The sequence below is a fragment of the Pinus tabuliformis genome, chromosome 7 (genome assembly GCF_031772625.1).
Source record: "Pinus tabuliformis cultivar Carrire ecotype Pingquan chromosome 7, CPIR1, whole genome shotgun sequence".
NCBI classification, from domain to species: Eukaryota; Viridiplantae; Streptophyta; class Pinopsida; order Pinales; family Pinaceae; genus Pinus; species Pinus tabuliformis.
Window position 1 is genome coordinate 1,183,161,964 of NC_142293.1, and position 19,557 is coordinate 1,183,181,520.

Here is a 19,557-nt window from a genome sequence, read left to right on the forward strand (position 1 = left end):
TTATTTTCCTGGGTTAGAAAAGTTGTCCAGTTTCAAATGATCTATCATGTGGTTGTTTTTCCAGCAAGTACATCACGGAAATATACTTTTTTATGTTGCTATGTTTTTAATTCTACGATCCTTTTTGTTTTGAATTTTACATGTTTTTAGAATTATTGATGAAGGTGAAAATCTTTTGTTTCTATTGTTGAGTTTATTGATGATTATTTATCTCTCCATAGTCTGGCAGCTTTGACGATATTTGAATAACTGCATGATAACCTGCCTAGAGCATTATTGGCATCAGTTCTTGTCCAAACAAAGGAATGAACTAAAATTCATCTCTGAGGTGGACATTTATAATGGTGTATGATGCAACACCCTAAAATTTATCTGCTCAATGCTTTTAACTCTCATTAATGTAAAAACTAAAACTACAATAAAGTAAAATTCTTGTTAGGTTCTATCCTAAGAACGAATCACATCAATACTTTTTCCTTCCCGAGTAGCATTCTCTTTTTCTTCAAATGATTATTTTATGCTTTTCAGTCTCTTTCTAAAATGACATCGTCTCATTCAGTTCTGTTATGTACAATTATGTAGGTTGCTAATCATGCTTGATTGAATTTCTTAGCTGATCAAATAATTGTTGATTGGATTTATTATGTGATTTCCATAGGTGGGATTCAGCTAAATATCCTATTGAGTAAACTCCATGAATTGTGATAACGCGGGAAAATGCCTAGTTAAGTTGCAAACTGACTTAGCAAATGCATAGGCAGAAAACAATTTGTGGTGTCAAGGATGAATGAAATTAAAACAGTGGGAACTATTTTAAGATGTTCTGAATATAATTTTAAAGTTACCCAAATTAATTTCTCATCATCTGAAATGTTACTGTTTCGATGATTAGTCTGCACTAAGTCCAAATGTGCTACTTTCAATTACATCTCAAACTAGTTAGTTCAAAGTTGCATATGCTATCTACAATCTGAGTTTTGGTGGGTTTTCCAGTATCATATTTTCCCATATTGTATTAATGTGCATCTTTTCCTGGCAGGGGTAATTGTCCACCATCTCTTTGAATTATGATTCTGGATTCTTCATTAATAAGATAACATAACTGTACAGGTGTCTAAAATGTTTGGGAATATAGGACTTGTGAAGCATACAAGAAATAGTTTCTTATTGCAGGATGCAATAGTTTGGAAGGTTGTTAAGAATGCCATCTTTGTATGCCAGGTTTAGATGTGGTCCGCACGGATAGGACACTGAAGTTCTATGAGAATTCAAGCAATTTAGCAAAACTTTGGGATATTCTGGCAGTATATGCATGGATGGACAAAGACATTGGTTACTGTCAAGGTTAGCACGTACTGGGGACCTTTTCAATTCTTAATTAGGTGGACTACTTGTATAGTACAGTTTATGTTTGTCCTATGTTGTTTTTATTCCCAGCGGTCATATATCAAGTTTAGAATTGTTCATACTCTTTACACTTTGGTGCCTGCAATTTTAACTTTTCTATAGTATCATGAACATTTTTAATTGTTATCTCATAATGATATTATTTCCTTTTTATTTATGATGGTGATTGTTAATGATGGTTTTATGATCTAGGAAGTTGACAGGGAATGAATGGAGATGGCTTATTATATTATTTTGATCAGAACAATATGACAGGATTACTTTTTTAATGAATATAAATGTGTAAGCATATGGCATAAAAACCTGCTACTTTATCCTTAGTTTGAAAACAAATCTATACACAAAATATGTCCTAAAGCTATAGCTGTTACAGGCCAAGCAAATGCAATGTTCCACCAAGTTTTGGAGATGTAGAAAAATGGGGACATGTGGAGGGACTCTAATGAACATATTTATTCATTAGGGGGGTCACCTCCCTCCCCCCCAAGGGGTAACAACTTCCAAAGGCACCATTGCAGGGGTGTTGTTCTGCTGATTGGCATGAGCTCTTAAGCTCATAAGCTCCAGACTCAAACATTTCTCCAGTTTCTCCTTCAGATATGAGATTGTGCTAGCTCAGGCATGGCATATCAGATCTCTTCCTTCACACCTCAGATGACGGATTGTACTTATGAATGGTATTCTATGCTTCATTGGTATTGCATGCTTTGGTTTGATACTTAGACATGGTGATATAACCTCTAAGTTATGTAAGTGGTAAACATTGAAATGAGATCTGTTACCTGCCAGATGTACCTAGTAGAGATAGGAAGAAGAACATCAAAGTTGCACAAGGCACCAGTAAAATTTTCAAGATCGGAAGTCATGGAGGGCAATTTTGCCCCTTCTTCTTTCTTCTTTCTGTATGCAAATTCTGTACCCCATGGGGGAATTGTAAAAAATGTCATTAGCATGATGAACTTGCGTAAAAGACTTAGCCCATGGGACTTGGTTAATAAGGAAGTTGCTCCAAAGTGTTTTTTATTTATTTAATTAATTATTTTTTCTTTTAAGGACAAATAATTAATTGAGTTTTTTCACTCACATCCTCCAAAGCTGGAGCGTGTCTTAATAACTAGGCCTTGAGGGTGTTTTCTAAGTCTAGGCTCAGCGTATATTACGATGCTAGGCATTATCTTGAGTTATGCGGAATTGCATTAGGTTTTTATAGGATTTTTTAATAATTAAAAATTTCTTATAGAACGGGAATTTTAATTAAAATTTATGTAACACATAAAAAGTGGTACTAGGAAGTTTTGTATGGCATGTAGGTACTCATTTTTCATGCTTAGAGTACCACCATTACCTTAATACCCACTTTTGGGTGGAAACTATTAATTTTTCCTCAAGAATAATCACTTTTACTCAAAAAACTGAGGAAAAATACGTAAAAATCAGGATATTAAATAATTGGGAACATGTCTCTAGTCAAATTGAGGGTCTCAACCAGTTGATAATGAGTTGATTATGAGTTAAAAGGAATTAACTCACAGTTTTCCACTTATCTCTTGTCTCATTGAAGCTCATGAGTTTGGAGGCCGAGTTAAACTCCCAAAGAGGCTGAGTTAGGCAAAGTCAAGATGCCGAGTTGGAGGACAAGTGGGATGACAGTTAGTTGGGTCGAGTTGGAGTTCAGTTGAGCCAAAAGTTGAGTGGTGATGTGGTAGAGTTCATTCGTCTTGAATAACATTCCCTCCCTTGTCGACTCACACTTGGGATTTATGCATCCCCACTTGGAGCTGCGTGTACACACATGGAGGATATGCATACCCTCTTGGAACTCGTCCCCCCTCCTTGGGATCTTCACCTTCTTGGGTTTCATTTCTTCTTCTTGGGATCTCTTCCCTCATTTCTTATAAATCAAAGTGCTCCCCTCTTGTGCAAGCTAGTGTGCAAGAGTTGGAGTTCTTGGGGAAGCTCTGCGACTATTGTATTGTTCTATCATTTGTCAATAATAAAAGTCCTTGGAGGCTACGTGGTATGTTGATCTTTGTGTGGTTGCTTGGATCCGAATTGAGATATAATTGTTTATGTTGCATTGCTTTGAAATTCTCTGTTATGATATGCCTTTGAAGGGGTGTTGTCACCCAATAGGAATAGGCTATTCAAAGTTGGTTATTTGATTAGTCTATTTTCTTTCTAACATTTTGGAATCCTAGACCATATGTGCTTCTATGTTGACTGGCATATTTTCTAGATTTCATGTGTAGGGAACACCTATCTATTAACAAATTTTCTTGGCAAGGATTTGTGAAGTTTTATAGGCACCTCAAGTTGGAGAAGTGGATCACTTTGTTTAGATGCTCCACCTACTTCAACACAAAAGAAGGAAATTCCCACCAAGCACCGAGTCTAGTCTCCAAGTGCTTTGAAGACCCCATTCCGTCGTTCTCTTCTTACATATAAACTCTAAAAAATTCACTCAAATCTCTTGGTTTGATTTTGTGGAATTTCATTGTTAAATGTAGCATTTTAAAGGCTTAATCTGCTGTTGTACTAACAGCAACAAATCAGCCAAGAAAAGCTAATTAAAAGTGGCTTTTCTTGGTTGTTTTATAGTAGAAGTTTCATTTTATCTTCTTAGTGTTTCACTTCAAATTCTTTGAGCATTTCCTATTAACAATTGTGGGTGTTCCCAAGTGTTTTGAAGCATCTTTCACCACATTTTTCTTGTTGGTTTTTTGCAGGTCCTTGAAAATACAAGGGGAGCTGATGTCACCCAATAGGAATAGGCTATTCAAAGTTGGTTATTTGATTAGTCTATTTTCTTTCTAACATTTTGGAATCCTAGACCATATGTGCTTCTATGTTGACTGGCATATTTTCTAGATTTCACGTGTAGGGAACACCTATCTATTAACAAATTTTCTTGGCAAGGATTTGTGAAGTTTTATAGGCACCTCAAGTTGGAGAAGTGGATCACTTTGTTTAGATGCTCCACCTACTTCAACACATAAGAAGGAAATTCCCACCAAGCACCGAGTCTAGTCTCCAAGTGCTTTGAAGACCCCATTCCGTCGTTCTCTTCTTACATATAAACTCTAAAAAATTCACTCAAATCTCTTGGTTTGATTTTGTGGAATTTCATTGTTAAATGTAGCATTTTAAAGGCTTAATCTGCTGTTGTACTAACAGCAACAAATCAGCCAAGAAAAGCTAATTAAAAGTGGCTTTTCTTGGTTGTTTTATAGTAGAAGTTTCATTTTATCTTCTTAGTGTTTCACTTCAAATTCTTTGAGCATTTCCTATTAACAATTGTGGGTGTTCCCAAGTGTTTTGAAGCATCTTTCACCACATTTTTCTTGTTGGTTTTTTGCAGGTCCTTGAAAATACAAGGGGAGCTGATGTCCCATTTTTTCCAAATTGGAGCATTCTAGTACCAGAAAAGAACCTATAACATTCCTCTTTGTAAAAAAGGGATTTTATAACCATTGTAACTTTGAAAACCACCATCGTGCGTTTATTCATAAGGGATACCCATAACAAGCATTGTAATCTTAAGGGAGCTTGAGAGTCTCCTACGCATCCCATCTCCCCTTACTCAGTAGGGGAATTGTTTCTACACAATCTAGTAGGGGTCCTAGGAGGGGTACCCTAGGGACAACTACTAGACCAAGTGACAACACTAGGACAAAGACCCACTTTCAACTCAGTCAATGTCCCTTGCTCTTTACGGGATTTCACCGATGGGAGGAGTCTTGGTATGGAGGAAATCACGTGAATGATGGTATCAATGATGAGGTATGAAGTAATTTCAAAGGCCCATTCAAAGGAGAGGCTCAATTATGGCTTGATAAAGGAATTTCTCTCCAAGAAAGACCTAAGATGGAAGTCAAGACTTAGGGCTATGAATATTCAATAATGATAAGTATGTCTAGGATCAAGACTTCCAAAGTGAGGCAAGACTTCTCTAGTGTAAAAATTTCTCATTTCCCACCCCAGTTTTCAGTTTCACCTTATTTCTCCAAAATAGTTAAATGCCCTTTCCCATATCCATACATTCAACAACTGAAAAATAAATTTTGCTGAAAACACAAATTCTGGAAATTTTACAGAATGCTGGAAAATGCAGAAATAAAAAATCAACAGGTACAAACAGCCATTTAACACATTTAAACACAGTAATTTTTGGTCAAGGTGACCCTGGAAAAACCCCCTACAACTCTTGGGGAAAACCAGTTCGAGAGCTCTTTCTTATTTCTGGAAAATGCTTTTTACAGTGAGAAATATTTAGCAAAAAAATCAGCAAGCAAATTTTACAACTTATCTCGTTTTCCGTGCCTCACAGCCAACTGAAAAACTTTCCAACAACAAAACAGAATGACAATAAATGTTGTACGACCTCCTAGAAAAGCGTGCAAGCTACCATTAAATACGCTGTATGGATTTCCTCGATTTGCGTGTAGAAAAAAACCAGCAATCCAACTGTACGGATTTGCCTCGATTTTCATGCCAAGGTACAACCACTTGCTGTACGGATTTTTGCTCCTCGATTTCTATGCACTTGCTGTACGGATTTCTAGAAAATCGTGCCCAATATCTGCCTTTCATTGTGTGCTCACTCAGCGGTATGGATTTGCTAAAATGCTGCCTTGGAATGTGTGCCAAGCTGCTGCCTTCTTCTCCACCTTGTCCAGAAATCTCCCTTGCTCTCTTGCTCTCCTTCTCTCAATCTGCTCATGAAAGAAAATGAATGACCTTTTCCTCCTTTAATCTAACCCTAAGTGACTTTTGGGTGATCCCTAAATCCAATGGTTGAAATAGATTGAGATCTAGGGCTGAGATTAAATGCTCATTTAAATTTCACTTTCTATTTTTTAATTCACCCCACTTTAATAAAGACCCACTTAGTCATTTATTTCCAAAGTCACTTTTCCCTTCTAATTTTACATTGACTTTATTAAAGTCACTTTAAAATTAGACTTTAGTAACTTTATCACTTAAAGTCACTTTTAAATTAGATTTGACTTTATAAAAATTATAAAGTCACTTTAGGAGAAAAATTAAATTCTTTTGGACACTTTTCCCTAGGCCAAAGATCAAAGCCTTAGGGAACCACCTGTCCTCTGGTACCAAATTTCAACACTCCCTCTTACCGAGGAAGGTGTTCCTCACCACACCCATCTTGTCTCTGAAGTAGTCATGCTTGCCCCGTGGTAAGGCTTTGGTAAGAATATCTGCAACCTGCTCATCAGTGGGAATATACTCAAGCTTCACAACGCCCTTCTGAACACAGTCTCTGATGAAATGATATTTGATCCCGATATGCTTTGACCTGTCATGAAATACTGGATTCTCCGTGAGTTTAATGCAACTCTGATTATCACAGTAAATCACTGAAGGTCTCAACGGCTGACCAAATAAGCCAAGCAACATCTTGCGAAGCCAGATGGCCTCATAACTAGCTAGACTGGCTGCCATATACTCTGCTTCTGTTGAACTCAATGCTATTGACTGTTGCTTTCGGCTGAACCATGACACTACTGCTGAACCCAACCCAAAACAACACCCTGAAGTGCTCTTCCTATCAGAAGCACAACTTGCCCAATCAGAATTAGTATAACCTGTCAGTCTCACTCCATCCCTCTGCCTGTAGTCCAGACCATAATCCACTGTCCTCTGCAAGTACCGCAAAATGTGTTTTGTAGCCACCTAGTGAACCTTCCTAGGCTCACACATAAACTGACTCATCGTGTTGATTGCAAAACAAATATCTGGTCTAGTGTTGACCAAATACATCAAGGAACCAACCAGCTGCCTGTAAAATGTGGGAACCACCAACTCGGAATCCGGAGCATGAAGCTTCTTCCAGTTGGTGATCATCGGTGTCGACATGGGTTTACAATCCTCCATGTGGAATCTGCCAAGCATGTCCACAATATACTTCCCCTGCCCCAGGAAGAAATGCCCCTCCTCCTGCCACACCTCCAAACCCAAAAAGTAATGCATCAAGCCGATGTCCTTCATCTCAAACTCCGCCGCAAGATTTCTCTTGCAGTGCTCTATGAGTCTCTTTGCACCTGTAATGACCAAGTCATCCACATACAACACCAGAATGAGAGGCTCCTCACCAATCACAATAAAGTAAAGGTTCGGATTGCCTCACTCTTTGTGAAACCCATCCCCTGCAAGTATGTATCTATCCTAGAGTACCAAGCTCTAGGAGCTCGCTTCAGGCCATAAAGGGCCTTCTTCAGTCTGCACACATGGGACTCCTTCCCATGCACCTCAAAGCCCTGTGGCTGCTCAATGTACACCTGCTCCTGTAAGCCATTGAGAAATGCAGTCTTCACATCCATCTGGTGGATCTTCCAACCCACCTCTACTGCTATCGATATAATGGAGTGGATCGAAGTATATCGAGCCACGGGAGCGAAGGTCTCCTCATAATCAACTCCCTCTACCTGGGAGAACCCTCTAGCCACAAACCTCGCTTTGAATTTCTCAATGCTGCCATCTGCAGCATGCTTTACCTTGTAAAGCCATATGGAAGTAACCACGGATTTGCCCTTAGGCCTCGGCACGACCTCCCAAACATCATTCTTCATGATAGAAGAATACTCCTCCTGCATGGCCTCTCTGCAGACCTGTTGGCTAGCTGCCTCCTCATAGCTAGAAGGCTCAGAGTCAAGGATGCTGGTAGCCATTGCCATATAGCTACAAAACCTCTCAGGTGGTCTACTCTCTTTGACCGGCCTCTTAGGCTCAGCAACAGATGTGGCATCTCTCAAGGTGTCTTGAAGCCACTTGGGCTTCCTCTTCCCTGAGTGCACTTCTCTCATAGGAGAATGAAACTCCTCCTCCCCATCATCATCAGGAGCCTGAACTCTTGACTGTCTATCTGCTTCCCTCCTGCCTGCACCTGAACTTGTAGAAGCTGAGGTATTGTGTGAACTATCCATCAGTGGACTCCCTAGTGAACTGCTCTGTGAACTGCTCTGCATGCTGCTCGGAGCACCACCCCTTTGGCTCGGCGAGCCACTGCTCACTGACGGACCTGACATCCTCATAGATGTACCTCCGGATCCTCCTGATCCCTGCCCACTGGATCCCTGCGACTAACTCAACTGCTGCTGAGGGTCTGGCTGATCCAGATACTCTAACTCCCATGATCTCCTAAAGGCCCTGTCCTCCTCGAACTTCACATCTCGTCGGACAACAACTTTCCTCTGTACAAGAATGTAAATCCGAAAGGCCTTTGAGGTCTCACTGTAGCCCACAAAGATACCCTTCTCTGCGGTGGACTCTAGTTTGGTCCTCTTCTCCTTGGGCATGTAGGAGTATGTGATGCACCCAAAGATACGAAGATGACCAATATTAGGCTTCTTCCCAGAAAAAGCCTCCTCTGGAGTCATGTTCCCCAAGGCACGATGCGGACTCCTGTTCTGCAAATAAACAACTGTGTTGCAGGCCTCTGTCCACAAGAACAATGGCAACCCCTGATCATGTAACATGGATTTGGCAGCCCCTATGATGGATCTGTTCTTCTTCTCCGCAACCCCATTCTGCTGGGGGTTGTAAGGAAGAGTGAACTCCCTCCTAATGGCTGCCTTTGCACAATAGTCAACAAACTCTCCAAGGGTGTACTCTCCCCCATTGTCTGACCTCAGGGACTTGATCTTCCGACCTGTCTGTGTCTCCAAAAGAGCTCTAAACTCCTGAAACCGCTTGAAGACCTCACTCTTGGTCTTCAAGAAATAAATCCAGGTCCTCCTGGAGTGATCATCAATGAATAAAATATAGTACTCATATCCACTCAAGGAAACATGAGACATCCGACCGCTCACATCGGAATGAATCAAATCAAGTATCCCAGTCGCTCTGCTGTCACTGCTGGGAAAAGGGGATTTGGCAAACTTGCCCATCGCACATCCTCTGCAAGTATCAAAGTGATCAGTACTGAAATCTGGCACACCTGTAGTGATCTCCCGCAAGGTCCTCAAGGCTCCATGATACATATGCCCCATCCTGCGGTGCCAAATCTCACACAACTCAGAACTGTTAGCTCTGCTGTCGGTACTACTGCTCAATGCCAAAAGGGACTGGAATGCAAACTTGTACACCTTTGCATGGCGTACACCTATCACTCTAGTTGAATCAGCTGGAGTGCCCCTGGGATACATCAACACCTGTCCTCCCCTGAACAGTACCTCATATCCTCTGTCCTCCAAAGCTGAGACGGATATGAGGTTCTTCCTCATCCCTGGCACATAAAGAACATCTGACACCTTCAAGGGAGGTTTGGACTCCCTCTGAAATGTCAGTGTCCCCACACCGACTGCTCTAACAACTCTGTCATCACCGAGTACTACCTCTATATCAGTGCCACTCTCTGAAAGCTCTGAGAAGTACTCACGGACTCCTATCATGTGACGTGAAGCCCCACTGTCCACATACCAGATACCTGAAGATGCTCCGCTAATCGAGGGAAAAGCATGCTCCCTCTGAACCTGTGTGGCAGGTGATCCTACACTAGAGGACTCATACGCAGTGAACCCAAACTCCCAGTCAAAACGAACTGCAAAGTCCTCAACCTCTGCTGAAGCTGCCACGCTCTGGTTCTTCCCCTTCTTCTTTTTCTCCGAACACACAACTGCATAGTGTCCCATCTTTTGACAATTCCAACGCTTCACCTTGGAATAGTCCTTCTGTGTGTTACCCTGTTTACCTTTACCTTTGCCTTTGCCCCCACCATTGCTTGTGGAAGTCCGCTTCTTCCTTTTGCCTTTCTTGCCTCCTGCCGACGGTGCTACATCCTCATCCTGCTCAACTGGCTTGGCTGCCCCAAGCTGACCTTTCCTGATCTCTGTCTGAATGCAATCATCCCAAAACCTCTCACATGTGGGAAGGGTCTCACGTGCACAAACCCCATCAGCAAAGTTCATCCATGAACGGGGGAGGCCATTCACTACAATCCACACCAACTCAGTGGGTGGAATGTCCTCTCCAACTGCTGCCAACTCATCTCTCACATTAGTAATCTTTGTGAGATATCCAGCTGCACTATCATTGCCCATCTTAATGGTCTTCAGCTTCTCCTTCAGGACCATTTTCTGGTTCTCATTGGTACTCTGATAGAGATTGGACAATGCTGTCCACATCTCATGGGCATTTCTCTTTCCTCTCACATGATGAATGCAATGGTCTTTGACTCTGTCTAGAATCAGTCTCTTACCCTTGTTGTTCTTTTTATTATACTCAGCTAACTGAGTAGCATCAGTAGGCACAACAACAGGGTTCTGTGTGGTATGCACCATGATGTCCCAGACTTCTGCCTCCTCAAAGATACTCTGCATTCTCTCCTTCCAAACGCTGTAATTTGTATGCCCATCCAGTCTATCCTCCACCCTCAATCCCAATGACATCCTGCTGTCCTAAAACTGAAAAATAGCACTGCTGTATTAAAGATAAAACTGCTGTTTGTGAAAAATCAGCTTGCTGGAATTTTCTGAGTGAAAAATCAGCGCGCTGTAATTTTCCTCTTTGCTGTCCCAAACTGCACTTCAACACTCAAGCTCTGATACCATGTAAAAATTTCTCATTTCCCACCCCAGTTTTTAGTTTCACCTTATTTCTCCAAAATAGTTAAATGCCCTTTCCCATATCCATACATTCAACAATTGAAAAATAAATTTTGCTGAAAACACAAATTCTGGAAATTTTACAGAATGCTGGAAAATGCAGAAATAAAAAATCAGCAGGTACAAACAACCATTTAACACATTTAAACACAGTAATTTTTGGTCAAGGTGATCCTGGAAAAACCCCCTACAACTCTTGGGGAAAACCAGTTTGAGAGCTTTTTCTTATTTCTGGAAAATGATTTTTATAGTGAAAAATATTCAGCAAAAAAATCAGCAAGCAAAGTTTACAACTTATCTCGTTTTCCGTGCCTCACAGCGAATTGAAAAACTTTCCAACAGCAAAACAGAACACCAATAAATGCTGTACGGCCTCCTAGAAAAGCGTGCAAGATGCCATTAAATACGCTGTATGGATTTCCTCGATTTGCGTGCAGAAAAAAACCAGCAATCCAACTGTACGGATTTGCCTTGATTTGCATGCCAAGGTACAACCACTTGTTGTATGGATTTCTGCTCCTCGATTTTTGTGCACTTGCTGTATGGATTTCTAGAAAATCGTGCCCAATATCTGTCTTTCACTGTGTGCTCACTCAGCTGTACGGATTTGCTAAAATGTTGCCTTGGAATGTGTGCCAAGCTGCTGCCTCCTTCTCCTCCCTGTCCAAAAATCTCCCTTGCTCTTTTGCTCTCCTTCTCTCAATCTGCTCTTGAAAGAAAATGAATGACCTTTTCCTCCTTTAATCTAACCCTAAGTGACTTTTGGGTGATCCTTAAATCCAATGGCTAAAATAGATTGAGATCTAGGGCTGAGATTAAATGCTCATTTAAATCTCACTTTCTATTTTTTAATTCACCCCACTTTAATAAAGACCCACTTAGTCATTTATTTCCAAAGTCACTTTTTTCCTCCTAATTTTATATTGACTTTATTAAAGTCACTTTAAAATTAGACTTTAGTAACTTTATCACTTAAAGTCACTTTTAAATTAGATTTGACTTTATAAAAATTATAAAGTCACTTTAGGAGAAAAATTAAATTCTTTTGGACACTTTTCCCCAGGCCAAAGATCAAAGCCTTAGGGAACCACCTGTCCTCCGGTACCAAATTTCAACATCTAGGAACTTTGCAAGGTGAGCCTTCTTCGGAATAGGGTTTTCACTCCACTAGAGAAGCCTAGAATGAAACCTATATGAGACCTATGGTTTATGAGTGGGCGTGGGAGGATTCCTTCCAATGTGCTCCCTAGGCCAATATAGGTAGGGAAAAGGGTCTAGAATGATCAATTCCTTAAATACCATGTGCTAGAGACCCTTAAGAAAACCACCAACCAAAGACACTCAAGATGTTTTCTAAAGATGCAACTATGGCTTGTGTCTTCTCACAAACCAAATGTGGGAATTGCTCCGAACTTGGAGGATTACTATAGGAGACACTGTTGGTTTGGGGTAGCATCGAATGTGCTCTAAGCCTCAAATTTTGCAAGGAGGCTTGGGCACATGTATTCCAAAGAACCCAGAAAGTGTTTTGGGAAATTCCACCTAGAAGTGATTTTATTAAAATAATTAATATTTTTAATGGGGTTCCTAAGTCTAAACTTAGGAAAATTAAAATATTAATGGGTTTTAATCTAATCAGGGGTGGAACTTCTAGAAAAAAGCCATGGATCAAGCCAAAACAATCTGAGCCTTTGATTATGTTTTAATCTAGGCCGTTGGTTGTCCAACAGAAAGATATAAGAAGGGGTTTGAGGGTCATTTGGAAAACACACAAAGAGATTGAGAAAATCGATTTTCTGAAGTAAGAAGTTCTCAGGAGGAAAAATCGATTGAGATCTTTTGCAGTTGAGGGGCAGAGATAACGGCTTCTGAAGAGAGAGATTCTTAGCCGGAGATACATTAGCAGAGAGAGGCAGTGAGTGATCTAGAAGCCTTGATGAAAAGGTTGACACAGGGCTAGAAGGGCCATGCAGAAGCAACACAGAGGGAGAGATAGGACTCTGAAATCTGTAGAGGAATTCGATTTTCAGAAGCCAGGTGTTGGGGCGTGAGACCTGGAGGCAGAAATCGAATTTCCTGATCGACCAACCAGAGAAGTGACGTAGCACCCAAAGAGCTTGATGCTGGGTTGACACAGACACTGCGCAGAGGCAGCCAGAAAAGCCGGGGGATAGTCAGTGATTGTGTGAGGTAAAACTCGCAAAGCTTCTGCCAATATTTCTCTCTGTAACTGAATAACCCTGTGAGGTATTTAATAATGTATTAAGAATTTGCTACTGCTTAATAATAATAAACCCTCAGAGTTGCTGCCCAAAAATAACTGTGTCCTATGTGTTTCTATTTTCCTTGTTCAGTTTCTATGTTTCAAAATCATATTTAATTGGTGTAGGCTGCTTCAGTAATTTACTTAAATGTTTCATGAAGAAATCTGAAATAAGCTTGTAATGTTATTTACAATCTAGGAGAAGTAGATTCAATTGGTTGCAGTGAGATTCCTAAGATTGTTAGATCTAGGAATTTTCATAGACACCAGTGCAGATTCTTGTACAAGTGGTTTTGCAAGATACCTCCTCTAATGCATTTTGTAGGAGCCTTAGTTTGACGTCTATGAAAGTGGCCAAAAATTTTGGGAAAGAGAAAAAGAGGGGTAAGGAGAAGGTGATCAACAATTTATCTTGGATCAATGCCTAATCCTTGGGCTATGGAGTCTATGCTATGTTGCGGGGGAGCGCCCCCCTCCCCCCCGCTCCCGCTCCCAATCTGCGCTCTGGGCGGGAGGGACTCGGGAGTGCGCTCCCTAAAATTTTTTTCGCTCCCTGCTTTTTTGGGAGCGTTTTCCCTTTTTTGCATTTTTTTTTTTGTAGTAATGTTCGAAATGCAATTTTTTTTGAAAGAAACAAATAGTTTTTGAGTGGGGCAGCTTAATGATCAAGTCTAGGCCCTAGTATTGATATGCTATTCGTGGTAATGTTAAATTCTTAAAGTAAAAGTGACATTCTCCTTAATCTTCATTTTCATCCTTTTAGTTAAATTTTTAACATTACCATGAAATGACTCAGGATGTTTGAGAGTGGTTTCGTCCTCATTGGATTTCATATGAAGAAAGTAGAATTTTAGATTTCATTCAAAATCCAGCAGACTTATCAGTTTTTCAGGATTTCAGGATTGCGGGATTGCAATGTTTCCATTGAATTTTGTCATGTATTAGGGTATGGAACTCGTATTTAATCAAGAGCACCAATCCCTCTATGTACCTTGATGTTAGTGACATTGGTTGTCGAACTCCTCTATCATGACCCTCCTAAAAATGTACGCATCACTCAAACAAAATCTTGACTTGACATACTATGCTTTTTCTATCTTATGTTAATGCTTAGAGGGTGATATTAATGACAAAGATCCCTATACAGATACAAAGGTAATGACAAAGATACCTCTGGATATTAATGCTTGGAGGGTGATATTAATGACAAAGATCCCAATTTTGCAACAAGACTAAAAAATTAGACATTTCTCGTGGTGGCAAGAGGCCCAAGCATAAGAAATAGATGATAGATTTACTTCTCATTTCTAGTTTCTAGTAGCTTTTATAACTATTGACTCTTTCATATTTATTATGATATTTATTTAAACAATATATGACAATTTAAGTTTGAAGTTGGCAATTATAACTCATTAGTAATGAATTATGAATATGATGCTTCATGAAAGTTGAAAGTCGTTTCATTTCATTTCATTTTATAACATTTCATTTCATGTTAGATATTATTTGTTGTAATGGTTACACTTAGCTTACAAGTACAACTTTGGTGATCAATGATGATAAATGTTATATATTGAATTTTGAAAGCTTGAAACTTTAAGATTGATGAATCATGAGACCCAATATGTTGTATGTTATTATGTTACTAACTTGCGGACGTGGTTGATGAAGATTATAACTTCTAGATGATTGTTGTTATATGGTTCAATCTATGTTTTTTATATCTAATTCATCATTCTACATGTTTTTGTTGACATATATGTATCAAAAATTAAAAAATATATTTTAAAAAATCACTCCGGGATTCGCTCCCAAACCGGGAGCTTCTGAAAATGGTCGCTCCCGCTCCCCACTCCCGCTCTTGCTCCAAAGTAACATAGAGTCTATGTGATTAGAAATTTGGCCAAAATTGTCTTCAAGGAGGCTAAAAAGTGATGCCCTAGCAACCACTCTTTAACATTTACCCACCCAAGATCTATGGACTTTCATGGAAGAAAAACAAGTTTCAATCCACAAGGAACATTCTTCTACTTGTTATGCGATGAGTAACATGTGCACTCAATTATCTAACTTTCTTTACAATGATTTTCAATAAATTAGGGCACAAAAGAACTAGCTAGTTGCAATAATTCCACACATTAGACATTATTTCATGAAAAATCTTCAACAAAATCACTTACAAGATAACAAGAGATATATCCAATGATAGATCAAGAACATGGCTCCGAGAAGAATGAAATTTTAGCTCCAAAATATATCGAAATGCATCAAGAGATCTCTAATAGACATTCAAGAAAAAAAAGCGAAATTCTTCAAGAGAAATAGATCCAAGTGTGATGATGATCTCTCACAAATGAGAGTCACTTTTGTTTATATGATCCTCTAAGTAGTTCGAATTAGCCTAAGATGCCCCTAAAAATATTTTAACATGCAAAATAACATAACTTTGGTGACAAGCCCACCAAATAGCTCATAATGTAACGAAGAAGCCATCCGAAGTGAGCCGAAAATGATAAAATGGTGACGTATAAGGGTTGTTGGAAGATAGTTGCAAGAACCGTCCCCCCCCCCAAAGGATCTAGAGGCGGAACCACGTCCCGTACGGATCCGAAAATCGGATCCGCAGTTCCGCTATTTTTAGGCGATTCCTGGAAAATCAGATCTGCAGGGGCTTGATTTGTGGTTTCGGCTGCCTGGTCCGCGGTTCTAGAAAGGATCGAGTGCTGATCTGTGGAGGTTCCAAAGCATATCCACTGCAAATCGCAAGAAGATTCGAGAAGTGGACGGTTCACACGGTTTCGTGAGACTTTTTTTTGTTTTTGGAAATTTCGAATTGTTATGTGAGGAACTATGCTTTCCGAATACTCCGAAGGTGTCCTTTGATGCCCCCTAAACGCTTCCTAGATGCTCTCTAATGGTAATGTTAAATTCTTAAAAGTAAAAGTGACATTCTCCTTTATCTTTCATTTCCATCCTTTTACTTAAATTTTTAACATTACCATGAAATGACTCAGGATGTTTCAGAGTGGTTCCAACCTCATCAGACTTCATATGGAGAAAATAGAATTTCATATCCCATTCAAAATTCAGCAGACTTAACAGTTTTTAGGATCAATGGGATTGTGGTGTTTCATTGGATTATATCAATGTATGAGGGCATGTGATTGGCATTTAATCAAGAGAACCCAACCCTATATGTACCCCAGCGTTGGTGTTGTTAATTGTTAAACTCCTTTGTCATGGCCTTAGCAAAAATGTACCCTTCACTCAAGTCAAAATCATTGATTAGGCATGTTAAGCTTTCTCTACCATATTATAAGGCTTGAATTACGCTGTTTTATCAAAATTGGGCAATGGTCACTAATATCCCTATAGAATTGAAGTAGAGGCAAAGGCTAGACAAGAGAAGAGGAATCTAGATTTTAGATGGTTGATGTTAGAATAATTAATCATTGATGTATAATGGATGCCATATCTATCTTGATTTATGTAAAAATATGCATGTTTTCATGTCTTCTACAACTAATTTTGTATTTTAAATGTTTTTTAATATAAATGCAAAAAATATAAATATATATATATATATATATCTATATATATATATATATAGTAGACGCTTACGAGACGCTTCGCTTCCTAGATTTTTGGGAAATGACGCTTCCACGTCCTTGCTTCCAAAAAACATCCCTGCTTCGTGCAACATTGGAGCTTGGAAGGCCTAATCGAGTCCTCAATGTGCCAAGATGAAGAAGAGGGCTCCATGAATGATGGTTAAGGGGCTTGCCCCTCAATCTTTGTGCAAACATCATGTGGTGCCCCAAATGGTTCTAGGGTGAAAGTAGTGGTCTCATGGGTCTCTTGATGAAAAATATGCTTGTAGACTGCTCCAAATGAGGGCACAAAAGATGGCGCTCCCATGTCTCTAGGATGAAATAAACCTCCTCCAAGCCTCAGATCAGCTGGCAAATCCTATTTATACTGTAAAGCTGGCTAGGGGCACTGCTAGTCCAAGTGCATCATCTCTCATATAATGTGGGCAACGAACAAGCTGTTGAAGGTTCTGAGGCTTCCCATGGTATGCGGTAATGCTCTGTCACATGACAAAAACCCATGGCTCTCAACGCTTCCCCTATAAGTGTCAATATGATTCTCTGGGGGGCTTGGGTCTTTTTTAAGTTGCCTAGCCCATGATGAAACCACTTGCCAATCCTTTATAAGATCCAATGTGTCTCCTCACCTTTAGATACAATAATTCATTAGTGCAATTGAGTGAATAAGCTTGTTAATCAAGGGCAAAAATGAGACTTCATAATGGGCTTCCCTTTGAAATTTGGGGTTTTAAGCATGTAATGGTGTTACCTCCCTAGGTAGTAGTGGCTAATAAACAACCCTATTAGGTGTTCCCATGCCATAAAGGGAATGACACATCCAAAGTACATCCTTCAAGTGGTAGGTGTCATGTGGATAATGATGAGGCGGCTTAGAGCACAGGGCTCTCAAGGTCGAATGCCATGGGCTCAAGGGTGGTAATGATGGCAAAAATAAAACTTGTATTGCATGTTTTTATTCCTCTAGATAAAGTGGTAAGGGCATTGAGAATCATACAAAACTATAAGGACGATAGTGCTATCCATATTCCTCGACCAACACTTGAGATTACCCTTCTTCATAAAGGATTTGTTGAGGCACGTTGGTTAGAGCGTCAATGTGAGATGAATCGTGTTCACAAAAGATTTTATGAGGCATATGGGTTAGGGTTTCAATGCGAGACTAAACAGTTTGTGAGACAAACCTTACCCTTTGAGATGGAACTTCTTGTTGTAAATTTAGTGGTTCTCGAAGGTCTTGTTGACAAGATGCAATTAGAGGCTCAAGATTTACTTGCAAGAGTGAATGGTGATATTTTGACACATTTCTTGAAATTGGAGACAATGATGGATGATAATGTTGGAAAGATTATCGATTTAGAGGTTGAAAGAGGTGGTGTTCCTTTGAAGGTTTAGGACTTGCATTTTATAACACCTAATTATTTCTTGAAAGTAAGTGGTAGTGTGATTCATGCTCTATCCTACCAACATGCTAGGAAATTTTACTTTAATTGTGGTTTAGTATATGTTGCAGAACTAGGGTATATGTTGTAAGGAGTAAGTGTTCCTTGACATGCCATCATACTAAAATTTAGAGGGGAGTAAGTCACATAAGTTCAATATTATATAGTTATTCTAAGTTATCACTAGTGGTAGGAGTTTCGTTAAGATTTGTGAGCCTTGAAGATCATCATCGAACTGTTTGTTGCTATGAGTATTGATGGCCATGATTGATATGCAAAGCCCCAACTCTATATTCAAGACACTTAAACTGGACTATGGAAAAGGGGTCCTGCAATTTCCTCTTCAATTTCTTTTACTTTCAACGATACATCATTCCAACCATTGGTATCATCATCAGACAGAGAAGTTCCAAGGAAATAATTTGGTATCAATCTTAGCGATGGTTCCCAAACATTTGTTTTGAATGCTTTGAATATCATTGAGTCAACCCTTCTCATGGTTGAGACGAATATACCACCATCTGCCTTTATTAACAAAGTGCATGATAGGCATTTTTTTGGAACAGGGGTGGTTAGGTACATTCTAAAACAGTGGGAATAATTGTTGTTGATAAGTATGTGGTACCCGTTTCTGTATCATATGTTAACTTAGCATTTGTTGGTCAATGAATGGAGATACCTGGAGATGTTGTTTTTCCGCAACTTGTACATAATTATGCATTAGTAGCGTATGACCTTGTGCTACTAGTTCTAGCTGGGGTTACAAGAGTATGTGCAACTGTTCTTTTTCCTCAGCTTGCTCTGTAGAAGGGTGATGATGTCTGTCTTGTTGGATTGAATTAGAGTTCACAAGCTCAATCACACAAGTCCATGGTCAAAAACAAAGTGGCCACTTTGGATATTCCTCAATGTGCTCATGCCTGATATAGAGCTATGAACATGGAGGTCATAGAATTGGATACAAATTGTGGGATTACATTTTTTGATGTTCTAAGAGATAAGCGTTGGACGGTTCAAGCATTATGGGGTAGATTCTACGTAAGCAGATGGTCATGATGGTCATCTGCCCATGTGAGGAATTTTGATTTGCATAGTTAGTGAAGTGCTACATAAGATTATAAATGGAACTCCAAAAGGTCCAATTTGCTTATATTTTGAATCAAATTGTGTATGCCTCTTGTTCGTAGTTTAGAGGTTCAACTTGGCTCCACTTGTCT

General features: G+C 39.5%; 1 protein-coding gene across 1 annotated transcript in view; it reads left to right on the forward strand.

Moving 5' to 3' along the window:
- Window positions 1–19,557, forward strand: part of LOC149251673 (Ypt/Rab-GAP domain of gyp1p superfamily protein) — a 452,310-nt gene that overhangs the window by 193,434 nt on the left and 239,319 nt on the right. The window contains exon 6 of the mRNA XM_089459518.1: window positions 1,222–1,344. Coding sequence (XP_089315644.1) covers window positions 1,222–1,344 — 123 coding nt within the window. The remainder of the gene's footprint in view (window positions 1–1,221; window positions 1,345–19,557) is intronic.